This window comes from Amblyraja radiata, chromosome 10, assembly GCF_010909765.2.
Source record: "Amblyraja radiata isolate CabotCenter1 chromosome 10, sAmbRad1.1.pri, whole genome shotgun sequence".
Lineage (NCBI taxonomy): Eukaryota > Metazoa > Chordata > Chondrichthyes > Rajiformes > Rajidae > Amblyraja > Amblyraja radiata.
Genome location: NC_045965.1, coordinates 42,468,256 through 42,488,473, shown reverse-complemented (window position 1 = coordinate 42,488,473; position 20,218 = coordinate 42,468,256). Strand labels below are relative to the sequence as shown.

Here is a 20,218-nt window from a genome sequence, read left to right as displayed (position 1 = left end):
ACCCTTGGATAAAGTCTGTGGCCATTCATCATGATTTCATATACCTCTAAGTTCACCCTTCGGTCTCCTTTGCTCAAGGAAAAACTGTACCAGTCTACCCTGTCTCTCTTTATAACTCAAACCCTCTAGTCCAGCACCATTCTTGTAAATCTTTTCTGCGTCCTCTCTTGTACTCAGTATCTCACTAACAACTTGTACAGCTGTAACGTGATGTCCCAATTCATGTACACAAGGTTCCTGCCAAAGAAGACAAGTGCACCAGATGCCTTCCTCATGACTTTGTCTACTTGTGTTATCATTTTCAGGGAATTATGTACTTGCATCTCTCAGTGTAGAACAAGCAACTGCAGATGTTGGTTTACACACAAAAGGGCACAAAGTGCTGGAGTAACACAGCAGGCCAGGTAGCATCACTGTAGAAGATGGATAGGTGACATTTCCAGCTGAGATCCTTCTTCAGACTGTTTGAAGAAGGATCATGACCCAAAACGTCACCTGTCCATGTTAGATGCTGTTTGATCTGCTGAGTTACTCCAAACTTTGTATTGTTTTGTATTTCTTTCAGTCTCTGTTCTACCACACCCCCCAGGATATGGTTGTTTAATGTGTATATCCTTCCCAGGTTTAATTTACCAAAATGCATCACATACTGATCTGAGTTGAATTCTGGCTGCCATTCCTTTGACCACTTTCTGGATCCAGTTGTAGCCTTAGACAATGATTTTCACCATCCACCACAACACCAATTTTGGAGTTATCAGCAAACTTGCTAATGATGCCACCCGCGTTCTCATTCAATTTTACATATATGACAAATAATTGGGTTCTCAGCACTGATCCCTGTTGCACACTCCTGGTCTCAAACCTCGAATCTGGGGGGAAAATAATTCTCCAGTACAATCCTCTGACTCCTTCCACCAAGCCAATTTTGTATTTTAATGGCGAGCTCATCCTGAGATCCCATGTGTTCTCACCTTCCAGTCTGCCATGTGGGACCTTTTCTAAAGCTTTGTTAAAGTTCATATAGACAGCTACTGTCCTGCCTTCCTCGATTCTGTTTCACCTTTTCAAAAAAACACGAATAAATTCAGAAGACATGACTTCCCACTCAAAGCCGTGTCCAATATCCAATTTTTGCCATTCCAAATGCAGGTAGATTTTGTCTCTCTGAATCCCCTTTAGTAACATACTGATCGCCAATGTAAGGCTCATCTGAGTGTAATTCCTGGCTTGATCTTGCAGATCTTCTTAAATAAAGATGCAACATTAAGGATGCAACCCTTTTTTTGTATCTCTTTTTTTGCCTTGCTGATTTTCTGCTTACATGTTCACAAGAGATTTGTTTGATCCCTGATGCCTCTATCCATGTCATATGCCTCCTTTTTTTTAATGCACCAGAGCCTCAATATCCTTATCTGCCAGGGCTCCCTACTCATGCCAGCCTTGCCCTCCATTCTCACAAGAATCTGTTGACCCTGAACTCTCCCGCTATTATAATCCTCAATGTCCCTTATCAGCTAACAATCTCTCCCAATGAACCATTGCAAGTTCCTTTCTATTGCCATCAAAATTGGCTGTGACCCAATTTAGGACATTTACATAGAGATCAGTTCTATCTTTTTCCAAAACTTTTTTTATAGTTAACTGATTGAATTACGGTCACTGACCCAAATGTTCCCCCATTTAGGCCACTTGGCCAGCTTTGTTTCTCACGAGGAAGTCAAGTGTTGCCTGCTCTCTCTTCGGGTCATCTACACATGCTTGTGAAGACTTTCCGGGACACACTTAAATTCTGTCCCATCTAATTCCTTCGCACTATGTCTATCCCAGTCAAAATCAGGGAAGTTCATATTACCTACTATTAAAACCTTATTATTCCTCCAGCTCGCTGTGACTTCCCTATATATTTCATATTTCCATCTCTAATTCACTCTGATTTATAGTATAATTTCATAAAAGTCATCAATGTCTTTTTACTCCTAAATTTCACCCTTGTACCCTCACTGGACACTCCCCCAGGAATATCCTTTCTGAATTCCGCCTAATTGTTCTCCCTAATCGTTCTTTCTCCTTGCCCGTGTCCATCTGAATCACGCATGTTGCTTCTACACTCAGAACAGTGAGTTGCCAGTCCTGCTCATCTCTGATGCATGTTTCTGTAATCGGTATAATATCACAATCCCGAGTGCATATCCATTCTCTGCGCTCCTCTGCCTTAACTGTCGGGTTTGATTTGATGCTTATCCAGGTATACTTTAGAACAAGCAACGTTATGTGTTAAATAAATTTGTTGTGCAGTACGTAGATAAACACATTTTGTGGTTTCGAACCTGCAGTGGAAACCCTGCACCATGGAATTAGTTTCCTTGCGATGTTATTCAATCTCCATAAGCACAGATTTTCTCCCGTTTCTAATATTTTTATTTGACTGGCTACAATCATCCCTTTAAATCCTGTGTATGTTTTCTTTCTAAACAGATCTGGTCAGATTTTATAAACTAAAACAAACCCTCAAGACCATTCACCACTACACTATAAAAGAAAAAGTGTTTAATTTATATATTCATTTTTCATTCTCCCTGAGCCTCGAATATTAGAGTAATCCCATGCTAATGTATGTTGTTGTTAATTATGTTAGCACTAGTTCCTGCAAATTCTGGAAGAATAGTATTCGGTGCTTAGATCAGACGGAATATATGAATATCAACTGATTTTTTTTAAACAGGTTTGACCAAAAATAAAGTTGAACGGTTAATGTAGCAGCAGTTGAACCTATGGTCTTAAATGACTTTGTTGCAGTGCATTAACAAAGCCTATGAAAATGCAGCCAGTCCAGCTTGAATTGCCATTACCTGCACATGCATAGAAAGCCAGGCATAATCAGTAGAAAGCAGAGCAGGCAGCACAGACTGTGCCTTTCTGACTAACCTTAATGGAATAACCTTGCAGTCCAGAGGGAAACGCTGAGCTCTCAGTGGTTAGCAAGTACCATATTCTGCAGCCATGACAAGTATAAAGGAACATGTCTGACTCTTTTTGGACTCTGCTCTCCAATTTCTCTATGCCGGACACAAGCATGCTCCGACGTTCTAAAAGGTACTGTCTTTTATCCTCCATTCTGCTGTAATTCTGTCAAAGCTGCATTCCTGTGTCACAGAAATAATGTAAGTGCGATCGTCGTGTGCCTGCATCCCAAAAAATTGTGCAAGTCTTCTTACTGAAAAGATTTGAGCTATATGTGATAAAGGGAACTTTCTTTTTAAATAATGCTCTGGTATTGTTTTGTAGAAAATCCATTGTGAACAAAGCAAACACAATCTGATGATATTTTTATAGTGAGTGATTTTCAGCTAAAGGAAATCACACGCATGAAATATGTAAGCTTTATTATACCAATCGAAGGGCAATGCAGTGTTCAGTAGCTTGTGTTTTTGTAGAATGCTGGGCACCATGCCAGACTAGTATCGGTGAATTATGAACGAAAATGAAAGGCTGACCTTTTAAAACTAGGCAGAAAGATACATCGTGCAGCATTTTTATGTATTTAAATATTGTGAAGTGGTCCCACTTGTCAATATCCCCATGCCGCAGTTAATATTGACTGGCCCCATTTTATAAAACAAAAAGACTTTAGCCTCACTTTAGTGACTGTGTTGTATCTCCATTTTATCTTGCCTTTGATTTCCTATAAAAATACTGATTTCTTTGCTGGACAGAAAATGTACAGTAACTAAAAACTTTCAATGCTTCAGTTATTTTGACACATTGACACCTATCCTGTATTTGTAAATCTTGATTTTTCACTTCCCTTTCAATTTGATCTGAATAGTTTTCAGACTCGTCATTAATTTACCAAATGCAAAAATAGTTTTTGTTAAAAATAAACATCTAACCTATTTGTTTATTTGTTATATGTAAGGGATGAAATACGACAGCTCTGATCAGATTATTTTCTCTGTTCTCATTTTAAATAATGATTCATTTCATTTCTTAATGACACTTTTCCAATTTCCAATGATAGACCTGATCACTGGCTGTCATTCCACTTTTATGTCTCTTACCTTAAAGTCTGCTGTACAAAAATTATTTTACTGGGAAAATTCCAAAGAAAAAATCCCTTCTCAATGTGGTCCGGTTCTGAAAATATGCACCCAAATTCCAGATTCTGCCAACAGGGTAAATAAATGCCATCACCACATTCACCCTGATACATCCCATCAGATTCTTATAAGGTTTTCTTCCTTCTTATATCCAGGGTAGTTGCCCAGTTGCTCTGGCTTTCCTAAGAAGATGATCTATTTTATTTCTGGAATAAACTGGTCGAATAACAACTTATTCGTCCACCAGGAATTGAACTTGGTCTCACGGTCAGTCCTAAAGTTGTATAAACTATAATCAGGTTTGGAAGCTACCTAACCTCTGCCCAAGTTCAGAACTACCATTCCATATCTCAAAATACAGTGGACTCGGGGGTTGCAAGTTCTTCCCCATATTGAATAGTTTGCAGCCGGTATGCTGAATCCACTTGAAGGATAAGCAAAAAATGCCAATTTCTCTTTCCAGGTCAACATTCTCAGAATTGAGACCGTAATCATTTTCAGAGCTCCATTAGGCATGCCTCACTTACTCCTGAAACAGACACAATTCTGAGATCTGTTACATGACAGAGGAAAAGATCTAAGGATGTTCACATAGCCTCCTTGGTAAAATGCAGCATCCCCACTGAATCCTCCCTGGTCCATGACAATTCAAAGTGGAGAATGGCCACTGAGTGAGCACCAGGAGCGCACATAAATCCAGAGTCAATGACAGAAGGAACATTACTACCCATGTGACCATATCATTAAGTGCCCATCTCATTAGGTGTCAATTATTCCCCAAATATGTGGAAGAATCTGCAGGTCTACATCAGTGACCTTGGGAGCCCACAGTATTGGAATGGGAGGTTATTGGAAATTGCAGGTTATCCATAATTCTGACAGAGTGCCTAAGAAGATGATGTAAGGCATCAGGAAGCGAGAAAACATTTCCATCCTAAACTGGGATTGAAATTGTGGCATTTAAGTGCTGATTAATGAAGAAGGTAATATACTTTCATTCCAATTTAGAAATGTTCCCTGAACCTTGCAATGCCTCACTGTGTTTTGCATGTATCAATAATTTTCAGTAGATTTTTTTAAACTGGGTGAGTCAAAAGATGGACTGATGATCTCAAGAGTTTCTTGTGATTAAAGGCAATTCTGCATTGATGGTGAGAAAAATGTATGTTAGACAAGCTGTCAAAGTTGAATTTTGAACAATCTACTGTCTGTTGGTGTTAATGGAAAATTGAGTAGCAAGGTTAGTGCTGCATTTCCAAAATTATGTAGTTTGTTGTTTGGAACTTGGCACTGGTGGCTACTTTTTCTCTCTAATCTGAACTCATTGCATTGTTCCAAAGCATTGCACAATGACTGAAATGAAAGTTTCTTTATGCCACGATGAATTTGGGTTTTGTAACCCAATGTTCTAGCATTGGGAAATTTAGAAAGTTAAAGAAAAGGAACAGCATGGTAAGGTAGCAAAATAGGCAATGATAGCCAGAGTCTGTCAGAAAGGGACAGAATGTACAACCACAAGTTTACACTAATAGGGGAGGGCCAGGAGAAAGAGAGGGGGGGTGTTATGATATGAAATTGGAAAATTTAATGTTCATACGGTTGGGTTGTGAGCTACTCAAGTGTAATATGAGATGCTGAAACTCCATTTTGTGTGTGCCTCACTCTGGCAGTGGAAGAGGCCAAGGACAGAAAGATTGATTTGGGAATGGAAAGGGGAGTTAAAATAACAAATGGGAGCTCCAGAGTGCAAGTGTCCAGCAAGATGCTCGCTTCGTCTATGCATAGTTTTGCCGATATTAAGGAGGCCATATCGGGAATATTAAATGCAGTAAATGAGTTTGGAATAGAGAAACACATAAACCTCTTTCTCACCTGGAAGGGCTGCTGGCATCACTGCATGGAAGTTAGAGAGAAGGTGTGGGGGACAGGTTTTGTATCTCCTGAGGTTGCAGGTGAAAGTACCTTGGGGAGGGGGTGGATTGGGTGGAAGGGATGAGTGAACCAAGGAGTTGTGAAAGGAGTGGCCTCCACAGAATATGGAAAGGGGTGGGGACGGGAAGATTGCGGTGAAGATGGTGGGAATGTCAGCGAATAATGTGTTGATTGTAGAGGCTGGTGGGATAAAATATGAGAATCAGGAGAACTCTGTCCTTGTTCCAATTGGGGGGGAGGGGAGTGACAGCAAAGCTATTGGACACAGAGGAGACATGGTGAACGATCCATTCACAACAGCAAAGGGAAGCCACACTGGAGAAAGAAGACAGCTCAGATATCCAAGAGTGGAAAACCTCATCTTGGGTACAGATGTGGCAGAGATGGAGAGTTGCGAGTAGGGGACATCACTTTGTGAGAGGGTATAGTTGAGGTAGTTGTGGGAGTTAGTGGGCTTGTAGTAGACATCAGTCAGTAATCTGCCCCCTGTGATGGAGACAAAGAGATCAGGAGAGAGGTGTCAGATTGTCCAAGCGAATTGAAAGATGAGTTGTCTACAGTACATTGGGGAACTACACTAAAAGGGTTGATTATGAGCAAATAATTGCTAATATATATATTTTTTAAACATTTTTATAACAAGTATATATGTTATATGGTTATATATGGTATGCAGATTTTTTAAGGTACAAAAAACAGAGAAAGTGGTCCAGTTATGGCTTTCGAGAGGTTAAAGAAAAGGTTAGATTCAAGGAAAAGTGCTGTAATGTTGCCAAAAAGAGTAATGAACCAAAGGATTGGTGAAATGCAAATATATTTTTTATCTGCCTTCATGGAGTAAGACACAGTAAACCTACTGGAAATAATGAAGAATAATAGGTCCAGAATGGATATAAAACAGAAAGGAATTAGCAGCAGTAAAAAATTAACGGGACTAGCAGCCGCTGATCTATAGGAGCTATGACCTGCACAATTTTGATGTAGCCAATTGTAGAGATGCTGGTTATTACATTCTAAAATGTTGTACATTATGTAACAGATTGGAAAGTACCAAAAGTTACCCTACTACTTAAGAAAAGAGAGAAAGAGGATACACTGACCAGTTTGCCAGACATCAGTAGTAGGGAAAATGTGAGAATGTTATTAAGGAAGAGCATCTGGAAAATAATAATAAGACTGGGCAGAGTCAGCACAGATGTATTAAGGAATGTTTGACTAATTTATTGGAGCTCTTTGAGGTTTTAGCTAGCAGAATGGACAAGGGGGAAACTAATAAATATGGTATATTTGGATTCTCAGAAGTCATTTGTAAAATACAATGCAAGAAATTATAAACAAAATTGTATTCGGGATGGGGTAATAAACTGGCATAGGTTCAGGATTGGTTAAAGGATAGAAAAGAGTAGGTGGATCATTTTTCTTTTTGGTGATTGTGACAAATTGCCAATACTGATGCCTGGCTAACTGCTCTATAGTTCAGCTCTATTCACACTCAGTGATATGGATGAGAAAGAAAGGATTTGGGATTTAAAGAACACCTATGCACAGGCAAGAATGTGCTAGAATGGTGGAGCAGACAAGAGGAGGCAATGACCTTGGCCATCCACCGTAAAAAAAGAAAAACAGATTAAAAAAAAAATTGTGAACAATTTAAAGATGGTGCATGTACACAATTTACTGTAAAGCAAGTATAAAGCTAAAGCAAGCATTTAGAACAACAGACTGTGAAGATCTCCAAAGCAAGAGGATTTGAGTACAAGAGAAAAGGCATCATGTGGGAATTACAGAGCATCCTGATGAGACACCACCTGGTCATCTGGTAGTGTTCAGATCTGACTTCCTACCAAAGGAGGGATCAATAAGTGATGAAGGAATCTGAGCAGAGGTTCACCAAATGGGTGCTTTGGATTGTTGTTTGTCGTATGAGGAAAGTGACTAGACAACACTTATAAACTGTTGAGTTTAGAAGAATAAGAGGGGATCTCAGGAGAAGTACAACATTCTTACTGGGTTTGACTAGACCTATGTGGTAATGATGTTTCTGCTAGGTGTCTAGAACAGGAAATAAGAAGTCAGCATTTAAGACTGATATAAGAAGATACTTCATCGAGCGAATAGTCATTCTTTAGATATTTTTTATCCAAGAGGCTTGCAGGCTTAATGTTTGAATATATTGAGGTCAGTGTAGATTTTTTTGGATTGAGTGATCTAGATTTAGTGCTGAAAAGTGGTAATGAGTTGAAAGATCAGATATATTTTATTGAATGGTGGAGCAGACAATAGTGGGTCAATAACCTTTTGTTCTTATCTACTCAAATTAAAAGTGTGGATTGACCCTTTAAAACTTTGGAAGTCTTGATTCTAAATCAGATTGCATTGGATATAAGCATGAAATGATAAAATAGCCTCATATTCCTTTACATTTTGATGTTTTTTTTTCATGCTCTCCAATTTCTAACTTAATTAAAACTGAGCCCGTGTTTATTTTTTGACTGATAATGGGATTATCTGGAAGCCTTTTGTTCTTTCTTGCAAAAATTAGTCTGCAGTAAGTTTTGTACATTTTTCCTTTACAGGGCCTTCTCTAAAGATTCTGCCATGTGACGTACAATATCCACAAACCTTTTTATCAGCACCAAATACTTATTTGTAAAATGCAGGTGCCTTTTGGCAATAGTGTAAGGGGATGATCAGTATTGGCTTTCTCCCAAAGATCCCCTCTGTCATAAAAGCCTATATTCAGCTATTTTGCTTCACTGTGATATACATAAAATGGCTAAGAACACATATTATAGAAAAGGCAGTAGGACCAGACATCTTGGCTGCAATGCTGTAGATTTAAATCTTTCATTAAATATACTTCTGGCTAATCTGTTTTTGCACAGGTACGGTACTGGTATCTACCTAGCAATGCTCTTTTTCCACAAATAGCAGAACAAATTTCTTGTACTAGCGGAAGTTGAGATGTTCAATCATGAATATCCAGTGTTTTATTCCACATAATTCCTCCAAGTAAAGTAGCCTTACTCTGCAAGCACAGAGCCGGACAATATTAAATGATGTGTGATGTGACAAGTAACATTAACCCACGTAGGTGCTACGCAACATCATCTCTAGTGAAAGAATTTAACCACCTGACCTTGACATTCAATGGTATTATCATTGATAGGTATTAGTTGGGTGAAAGGAGTTACCACAAGCTATAAAATTAACTGCACTTATCTCGTGTTGTGCTTTTAAGAGGTGATCAGAAATTGGCTGTCCTACATCCTGATTTGTCTTCTAATGTCCCTTAATCTTTTCTACCACACAAGGCACAAATCAGGAGTTTATGGGATATTCTCCACATGGCAGAGTGCAGTTCCAACAGAACACTAGACACTCAATATCCAGGGCAAAGTAGCTGTAAATTCATTCCATTCAACACTGTATATACTCCCTCCATCATCTGTGCCACCTATAAAATGCACTGCAGTTAAGCCAACTTCAGTACCACCTGCGTTGCTGAAAATACATGGGTTGTAGACAAATTCTCTTGCAAATTCTATCTGCAAATTCTCCGCAATCATGACTTTGAAGTATTATGCAGTTCTTTTGCTGGATTAAAATCTTGCCCTATCAATACTTTGAAAATATGTCCACCAGGAAGACAATAGTAGATGAAGAAGGCAGCTCATGTATCACCAAATTGTCAAGGATAATTTAGGGTGGACAATAAATCCTGGCTTACCACTACTCATGGCAAATGAATAGAATTTACAAATCACTCTTCTATCCTAATATTTATTTACAATCTTTTCTCAAACACTGAACAATGGGCATTTATAACTTTTTTTTAAACAAGAAGCAGTGAGTTGTGTTATATTTTGACATATTCCTTGTACTACTGAAAATCCAAAAGTTAGCACAATCCACAAAACTAATTGTGTAAGAAGGAACTGCAGATGCTGGCTAAAACCGATGATAGACACAAATACTGGAGTAACTCAGCGAGACATGCAGCATCTCTGGAGAGAAGGAATGGGTGACGTTTTGGGTCGAGACCCTTTGAGTCTGAAGAAGAGTTTCGACCCGAAACGTCACCCATTCCTTCTCTCCAGTGATGCTGCCTGTCATGTTGAGTTACTCCAGCTTTTTGTGTCTATCCACAAAACTAATTGTCATCTTTGATTTACATTATATTTCTATAGATTGAACTTTTTCTGTTCAATAAGAAACTGAGGCAGAGATGAAATACCGTTTGAAATAAAACATCTTCGAAATACTCTGCATTTCAAGCAGTATCTCTGTTGAGGAATATAGTTAATATTTCAGTTGGATGTTCTTTCAATATTGCCTGATTTATGATCCTCCCATGCACTTGACAAAGATTAATATAGCAACATATTGATATAAATCAACCTAAAAAGTCTCTAAGGCCAAGTAGTCAAAATTCGAAATGAGAAAACTGTACCTCATCAGCTTATAGTGATAATCTCTGAAAATCAAACAGATATATCAAAATCCAACACTGTTATAGAGAAACATGTCACAGTTTGTATTCCCATTCTCCCATTAACCATAAGTCTGAAGAAGGGTTTCGGCCCGAAACGTTGCCTATTTCCTTCGCTCCATAGATGCTGCTGCACCCGCTGAGTTTCTCCAGCTTTTTTGTGAACCATAAAGCGAGGTTGGACAGACTTGCATTGTTTTCTCCCGAATGCTGGGGTTTGTGGTTAGACCTGGTAGATGTATGTAAAATATGAGAGGCATCAATAGGGAAAAAATTTACTCGGGATAGAAAAATCAAATATCAGAGGGCATAGTTTTAAGGTGAGTGGTGCAAAGCTTACAGGAGATGTACCGGGTACGTTTTTATACAGAGGGTGACGAATGCCTGGAACGTACAGCTGTGGATGGTAGTTGAGGGTGATGTAATAGTGGTATTTAAGAAACTTTTGTATAGGTATATGGATCTGCAGGGATGTGGATTATGTGCAGGCAGATAAGATTTGGTCTTGGCATCATGACCTATTCCTGTGTTGTACTGTTCTATGTTCTGTGATAAAAGTACTGATATGCTAGTTCCTGATAAAATATATCAGCTAATATTTTTGATTACAGCACAGTTATTAGAATCCAGAGGGCAAATTTAAGAAAAGCTCTCAAACCCTTTGTATAAAAAGTTCAAAAATACTAGTTTGCGGAATTGTTCATAACCAGCTTTGAGCCCTCTTCTGCAAGCAATATCCATACTTAATCTTGTTGGAATGTAATCTGATCTATTTTTTTTGTTTACATTCTAGTTTTTCTGAGAATTAACCAGAAGTAGATTCTTATACACTTGTGGAAATGCTACCGTTTTAGGGAGATAGTATCACCACCCCTATTTCTAATTATCCAGGTATTTTAAAGGATTCTATGGACTTTAGAGATACAGTGCGGAAACGGGCCCTTCGGCTCACCGAGTCCGCACCGATCAGCAATCGGCATGTGCACTAAAGCTATCCTTTTCACTAGGGACAATTTTATAATGTTACCAAAGCCAATTAACCTACAAACCTGTATGTCTTCAGTGTATGGGAGGAAACCACAGGGAGAACACAGGGAGAACGTACAAACTCTGTACTGGTTCTCGTTGACTTCACTTTTAGTCTCTGTTGATTTGTTTGATATTTATTTTAGGGTACTAGTAATCATGCAAAGGATTGACACTGATGCACTTTATATCCTTCCTTTAGTCTAAGGGGACTAGAAATAATGTGCGTGATAGGAGCAACCTGATCAATATCCTTTTAAATGCTGTCTGACCTACCGAGCAATTCCAACACATTGTTTCTTGCATCAGGTTAATAATGGACATTAATTTATGTTCCGGAAACAGTGGACTTAACTTAAGTACTGCGATTGTAAATTGAAAATCAGAATTTACATTTAACAACACTATTTTAATGACAGTTGGCATTTCAGTAGTTCGGCAAGTCTAGTAGGGTATATTGAATGATACGATTTTGGTAGTTATTGTTTATAAAAGCAATTAATCGATCGTAAAAGACAAATGTAGTCGGTGTAGTTTATGTTAATGTTCTGCAGTATTTGTTAAAATCACTTCTAGGATATGCACAAATTACTCTTTTTTACAGGTTTTTATCCCCACACACAAATAATAAAATAAAGTTGATGGTTATCAAGTGGTGACAATATCCCACTAAAATTTTAAGAATTGAAGTTAATTATGGACAATGTCTCATAGGAGTTAATTACAAAATGATAATTCCGAGATACATGACAGGAGAAATTATATTTTTGGCAACTTGATTCCATCTTCCAGAAGAGCAATATTAACATATGGTATCACGTCATTTATTTAATTATTTAGGGTATGAGTAATCATGAAAGGATTGCATCCAATGACGGTTCATTCTGACAATCATCTGTCTAAAATAATACCTCCTGATGTTTGATTCAGGAAACTCATGTGCCCTGTCCTCTTTTTGTATACCTTAAAAGTTCAAGGTTTTCTTTTTCTATTTTGTTGAAGTGTCTTGCATGCCTCAATATGCACTACATTATGATACTGAACATCCATAATGTAGAAAATTGCTTTAGAATTGCTACTAGAATGTGCATATATTAGAACCGAGAGATGAGTATCATTTCTTTGTTCTTTCGTGTTTGCTGTATGCCATCATGAATTGAATTGAACTCGTGAGGGCTCATTCAGACATAATTTTACAGTAGACTTTAAAAGGCCCTGCAATGCAATGTCTAGACCCTTTGGAAAGTAATCCCTCAGAAAACTTCACAGAGATCATCTGTGGAGGTGACTCATGTTCACTATGCTTCAACATTCTATCAATAGGTCCTTTACAGTAACAATTTCCCTTGGAAACAAGTTCAAAGCATGTCACAGATTGTAAATTCCTGACTCTTTGCTATGGTATCTGTTGGCCTTCCATTGATTTATACGAGTGATAATGTTACTTTAAAACAGATGATAAATTATTGCAGAAACTGTATCTGCTAATTAAAAAGCAATGATGCAATTTATCAGGAAAGACCAATACCTTTTAAAATTGATTTAGATATCATTAAGTGATTATCATTAAAAAAAAGCCAACTATATTATTCTTGGTTATTAATTGCAGTTGTCTAATCATTTAGATTATGTGCTAGTTTTGGTGAGCTGTTTTTCTTAAATACATGAACAATGTTTTACTTTTCTTGGCTGGTCTTTTTATAGAGTGTTAACCAACTCCAGTATTTCAGTGATGCCGGCCAATCCTAATTAAAGTAATCCCCACCGAATTTACCATCTTTTCGTCCCCAGAATTGTCTTAAGTGTTGAGCTTCCTTCCTGACAATTCCCTCGCTGCAAGAATTCTGGAAAAAACCCCCACCTGTTGTTTATGTTTTATATTTGCAATATCTCACTTCTTTATTGGCATGCTTAACATAGAATTATTTTGTCATTTCTGTGTCTGTGGTATGTGGATGCCTCATTGAAGCAGCATAGAAACGGCAGAGAAGCTTTTAAATGATGGCTTAATCTGTTTCTGGATTTATGGATTTCCCTCTTCTAATCTCACCATTTTGGCTTGAGCATTATGTTACAAGCTTATAAAATGCTATTTCCACTGTCTAAAGGTCGTTGCGATTTCCAAATTATAAAGTTGTTGGATTTTTGGCTACCGAAGGATGGAGTGCAACCAAACACACAGAGCCTTTGCATGGGTTTGAAGAAGGGTTTTGCACCCGTTGAAGAAGGGTTTTGGCCCGAAACGTTACCTATTTCCTTCGCTCCATAGATGCTGCTGCACCCGCTGAGTTTCTCCAGCATTTTTGTGTACCTCCGAGCCTTTGCATGATTCATGTTTCCTAACAAGTTTTTTGCATGATCAAGTGCCTCATTCCTTTCCCAAAACATTTCAGTGATTCCTCTCTGAGGTATTTTTTCATGCTTTTAGAAGCTATTATTGATTCTCATTTTATCATTGCTACTTTTTTATATGTCTGTACAGCAATGACATAAAGAGATTCCAATAAACATTCTCTTGTTACTTTGGCAGCCATCCTAAATTGGTAAAGTACATTTTCCTCACAGTGTTGTTCAGATGCTCTCTAGTTCAGTGGAAGAGGTGTGTTGCCCCAAGAACATTTCCCACTCTATTGCTGGCAAAGTTTCAAAAACATGGTTGCTGTCTTTGTTAGTGATCCACTGAGAGTGCAAATTGTCTTTACCTAATCATCTTATTTTAACAATTCATCTCTATCCTCCCTCATCAGAGCTTCTATTATCTAATGAAAAGAGCTTTAACTTTTCTAAACGTTCCCATTTGAACATAATATTGAAATCTGGCTTATCTGATGATATGTATAGCGACAGTATGATCTCTTTTTGTATTCTATGCAACAAATGAATAATGAATATGAATGAATAATGAATGAATAAATAGTTTATTTCAGTCATACATTAAAAAGAACAAAACTTTACAATCTGTGTGAATATGAACCAACATTGTATCCATTTCACACAACGTTCACATAATCAATGACCGAAAAAGGAATAGGCTGAAGCCACAAAGCTTATTTTTGCCTATCCTACAAACTGCAATAAACCTGGAAAACCATGTGCTTTTGTGTAGTATCAATCTATAATCAATTGTAATAAGAGCTACTGCTGATGTATGAGCTGTACTAGATTTTCTTAGGCTCAATTGTTATTTCCTTTCCCGGCGCCGGTAATGAGGTAATGGTATTGGTTTATTATTGTCACAGATTACGGCATACGTGCTTTTTATTGTGGATGTGTGTTATAGCAAGGGCAGAGGAACCACAGCATTTAAAGTTCTAATATTTTTGTTTTATTTCTTAGCATTCTATCTTGAAGATACAGTGATGAATTATTTGTGTTAAGTTTGCATGTATAAACTTTCTGGTGCGTCATCTGATGGCTTGGAGAAGTGATTAATCTGAAGCAGTTATCAATTTTAGTCAAGCCACCTCACTTCCAAAGTGGAAGTTGGGAACTTACAGTCGCCAACCAACCAGGTTTTTCTCTCTGTAGATGAAAGAGACTCTAATGGTCTTTGAAAGGATAAATCTTCAGAACTTTCAAATAATGATAAACATACTAATGAACAATGTCAAAGGAGAAATTATACATAAAGCAGCAAAAGGCTTTTATTTGACTTTGTTGTGGGAATGTATTCACCCAACAAGAAATGCAGCATTCAGGTGTCTTCCTTCAGCTAACTAAACATTGCAACTGTTTTCCAAATAATGGAGACTTTGTGCCTTTTGGTATTTCGCTTACCCAAACGACCTATAAATTGGCGGTACCCGGACTTGGCGCCGACAGACGAGAAGCCGAAGCAAAGAAGTCGAAGCCAAAGAATCGAATGGAAATAAGGCCGAAACGGCAATAAACCGAAAGAGTACGAAGACGAAACGCCTACTAACTGAAAGGATGGGACGCCTAAATGCAAACTAACCGAAAGGGCGGGACGCCTAAAAGCCAACGAACCGAAAAGCTGCGTCACCTAAAAGCAAACTTACCGAATGGCCGCTCTGTCGAAACGCCACCTACCCGAAAGGCAGCATCGCCTACAAGCCAAAGGACCGACTGCCGCTCAACAGGAAAGTCCAATAACGGACATGACGTTGCCAGGGGGCTGGACTTGTCAGCATTTGTTCCAGACCCCCGTGTCCATCATATCACTGTGAAGGGATGAACATTGTCCCACACCTCCACTCCATCCGCCCCACAGCCAGCAGAGGGTGGCCGTGGGTGAGTGGGGGCTGTCCCGAGGGATGCGCACCTTCGGCCGCATTCAACTTGGTGCTTGGGTTCAGATTGCCTTTCGGGTAGGTGATGTTTCGACAGAGCGGCCATTCGGTAAGTTTGCTTTTAGGCGACGCAGATTTTCGGTTCGTTGGCTTTCAGGTGTCCCGCCCTTTCGGTTAGTTTGCATTTAGGCGTCCCACTCTTTCGGTTAGTAGGTGTTTCGTCTTTGTACTCTTTCGGTTTATTGCCGTTTCGGCCTCGTTTCCATTCGGTTCTTTGGCTTCGACTTCTTTGCTTCGGCCTCTCGTCCGTCGGCGCCACGTCCGCACACGAAATTGGCACTGTGATGCAATCCAGTTGTCTCAACCTAAAAAATGTATTCTACAATTTTCCTTCCTGAGAAGGTGGATGCACTGATCCATAATATTTAAAATATTAGATCACTATTATCTTTCACGTCGATTGGAAAATCCATGTCAATAGTACCCTTTGGTCTAAGAAGGCCTCAGGTTAACACAGATTCGGCACAATTTTCCCCAAAACGGCTAGAATATGCTGTTGAACTACCAGCTAGCTACAGATGCAGATCAGCTTGTTGCTGATTTCTGTAGATGTGCATTGCATCTGGACATCAGGACATCAGATATCCCGTTCTGTCACTGGACATGTTTAAGAAGGAATTGCAGATGATGGAAAATTGAAGGTAGACAAAAATGCTGGAGATATTTTTGTTTACTGTCACTAGACATGATGCCGAGAGCAGGGTAGAATGCAGGTGTGCTAAGTTGAAGGGTTTGAATGCTATCAGTGGCTGAAATATGTTGTGGCATCCATTCATTTGAATGGCCTTGTTGATCTTGATTGAAAAAGGATTTGCTTGTATTCTTATTTGTTAAATCCCTCCAGTTTAACTATAAAAGTGCCATCAAGATGATATCAGCTAGAAGGGGAGGGAAGGGGGTCAAAAATCCACTGACTGATGTGTAGTTGCTGCTTGTAATCTATAGCACTTGTGTACGACAGCCTAACTAGTGCCTAGTTAAAGTTAAATTGTGGCTGCAGGGCTGCAGAAAGTGAGTGTAACTGCAGGAACCGTTCAGATGGCAGACCAGATTTTGTTCCATTGTTGTCTTATTTAATGGAATTTCAAAAATTTAAATTGAATAGTTTGAAGTTCTCGTTGTTTATATTTTCATTCACCTACAAATCGGCACACGCCTATTTAGAATTAATGCATCACACACCCTGTCTTTGGTAAGCAAATCTGTTTATTTTTGTTTTATACTTGTGAAATTCAAATATCGATAAAATGGATGATCAGTTTATATGATTTAATTTTGAGAACGCACAATGGAAATCGGCTAAGGTCTCCATATTTTCATGTGGTTTTGTTGACAGAACAGTGATTGCATGTTTAAGATGTTCTTGTAGTCTCCCTTTTGGCTGGATCCCCCCAAAATGATGGGTCAGTCGGTTATACTGAAATCAGAAAATAATTTCATCGAGAAGCCTTATGTGCTATAGCTTTGAATCATTGGAATTCTGTGCCCAAGAGTGCTGTGAAAACTCAGTCATCGAGTAAAATAGGACGGATATATTAAGTGAGGGATAGACACAAAATGCTGGGGAAACTCAGCGGGTGAGGCAGCATCTATGGAGAGAAGGAATGGGTGACTTTTCAGGTCGAGACCCTTCATCAGATTGATGTCGGGTGGGGGGGGTGGGGGCGGGAAAAAGATAGAAAGTGGGTGTAGACAGTAGGACGCAGGAGAACTGGGAAGGGGGAGGGGAAGGAGGGAAAAAGCAAGGGCTATCTGAAATTAGAGGTCAATGTTCATACTGCTGGGGTGTAAACTACCCAAGCGAAATATGTTCCTCCAATTTGCGCTGGGCCTCACTGACAATGCAAGAGGCCCAGGACAGAAAGGATCCGATTGGGAATGGGAGGGGGAGTTGAAGTGCTGAGCAACTGGGAGATTGGGGAGATTGGGTTTGGAAAGGGATGTACCAGAGCCAAAAGATCAGCTATATTCTTATTGTATAGCAGAGTGTGGAATAGCCAACTCGCACTTCTGTTTCTTAAGTCTAACTCATGAAAATGCAATTGCAAGAGCGATGACTAACATTTACCATCATTTCCAGTGGGACAATGGCTGGATCAGTGGATCATATTCATGATCACCAAGCAAGCCACCTCCTGACTGTCTGCTCATTGAAGAGCCTGGTCCCTTAGCATACTGCTGGGAGGTAGAATCTTTACATTAGTGGATAGTCGTCAAGTCAATAGATTTATTGTCCTGTGTCCCAGATAGGACAATGAAATTCTTGCTTGCTGCATCACAACAGAGTATTGTAAGCATAAATACAGAACTGTTCAGTGTGTCTATATAGCATAGACCATATATATACACACATAAATAAACAGATCAAGTGCAATAGGCTGTTGTAGTTCAGAGTCTGTTTGAAGGCAAGTTTAATAGCCTGATGATGTGGGGAAGAAGCTGTTCTTGAACCTGGATGTACCAGATTTCAGGCTCCTGTACCTTCTACCTGATGGCAGCGGAGAGATGTGTGGCCAGGATGGTGTGGGTTCTTGATGATGTTGGCAGCCTTTTTGAGGCATCGACTGCGATAGATCGCTTTGATGGTGGGGAGGTCAGAGCTGATGATGGTCTGGGCAGTGGTCACAACTTTCTGCATTCTTTTCCGCTCCTGGACGCTCAAGTTGCCGAACCAAACCACGATGCAACCAGTCAGTATGCTCTCTACTGTGCACCTGTAGAAGTTTGAGAGAGTCCTCTTTGACATACCGACTCTCCGTAATCTTCTCAGTAATAGAGGCGCTGATGTGCTTTCTTTATAATTGCATCAGTGTGCTGGGACCTGGAAAGATCTTCGGAAATATGCACGCCCAGGAATTTGAAGTTCTTGATCCTTTCCACCATCGTCCCGTTGATATAAACGGGATTGTGGGTCCCCATCCTACCCCTTCCAAAGTCCACAATCAGTTCCTTGGTTTTGCTAGTGTTGAGAGCCAGGTTATTGTGCTGGCACCATTTGGGCAATCGGTCGATCTCACTTCTGTACTCGTCACCATCAGTGATTCGTCCCACAACAGTGGTGTCGTCGGCGAACTTGATGATGGAGTTCGCACTATGTCCAGATACACAGTCATGAGTATAGGGTGAGTACAACAGGGGGCTGATGAGCATGCAGCCTTGAGGTGCTCCCGTGCTGATTGTTATCGAGGATGACATATTTCCACCAATACGGACAGACTGTGGTCTGTGGATGAGGAAGTCGAGGATCCAATTGCAGAGGGATGCGCAGAGACCCAGATCAGAGAGCTTGGTAACCAGCTTGGAGGGGATGATGGCGTTAAACGCCGAGCTGTAGTCAATGAGTAACAGCCTGACATATGAGTTTCTGTTGTCCCTGATAGGCCCTGCTGTACAGTAATCCAGCTTTAGTGTTGAGATTTCTCAGTACTGCTGGCAGGATGCATGGTGAGAGGCCTCCAGTTGTGAAACCCTATTCTTTTCCAGGGTCTAACATCTGTACTAATGTCTCCTCTGCTTTTCCACCACTACCTCTTGTAATCTCTTAATTACATATTTATTTGTGCAAGAGCTGCCTTTCTCTCTCCTTATGTGCTACGGCATTTCGTTTGGACCTCAAGGGGTCCAAATGACAATAAATTGAATTGTATTGAATTGTATTGTTTTGAATTGTGTGTGGTGAGACTCCTGCAAAGCATTTTGGAAGATTTTGCCCCACTAAGAGCACTCTATTAGCACCGGATGCTGTTTATAAAGTTGCTCAGTAGATTTTGATACACGCATGGCTATTTAATTCTTGGGAAGCTAACTTCAGCCTTATAATTAATTGCACTGCGCAATGTACCAGATATTATTCATATTTTAAGACAAGGAGAATAGAATAAAACTCTTCGAATATACTGAGTAAAAATGGTAGGCTTGGAAAAAGATACAAATAAAATGGTTTCTTTGTGCTTCATGGTTTCTTGAACATTTGCATTATTATGTTTCAGTTGCCGTACAAATAACCGGAAGAGCCTAATTGTGACTTCGAGCACCTCGCCAACTCTGCCGCGTCCGCATTCACCGCTGCCAGGGCACACAGGTAAGGAGTAATCATTTAAAAACCTACTGGGACTCTGTTTTTGTAGCATCTACAGAGCAAGTCTAAACATAATTGTCTCCACCACCAACATTTTGTGACTGCAATGAATCCTGTCTGATATCCTCGGGCTTCTTCAGGAGAACTTGCCAAATCCATGACCTCCGGCACCACAAAGGGAAAGGGCAGAATTAGCTTGAGTATACCAATACTCCAGCACATCTTCCGAACTTGGAAGTATAACACTATTCCTTCTTAGCCTTTGAATCAATGTGGAATC

At 39.5% G+C, this 20,218-nt stretch overlaps 1 protein-coding gene across 9 annotated transcripts in view; it reads left to right on the top strand.

Moving 5' to 3' along the window:
* Positions 1-20,218, top strand: part of mast2 (microtubule associated serine/threonine kinase 2) — a 349,172-nt gene that overhangs the window by 197,231 nt on the left and 131,723 nt on the right. For 8 of the 9 annotated variants that reach the window (XM_033028662.1, XM_033028660.1, XM_033028659.1 and 5 more), the window contains one exon: positions 19,850-19,941. In XM_033028662.1, the coding sequence (XP_032884553.1) occupies positions 19,850-19,941 (92 nt within the window). Of the gene's footprint in view, positions 1-2,916; positions 3,097-19,849; positions 19,942-20,218 lie in introns of those variants that run through there. The other variant, XM_033028665.1, reaches the window with a different exon arrangement.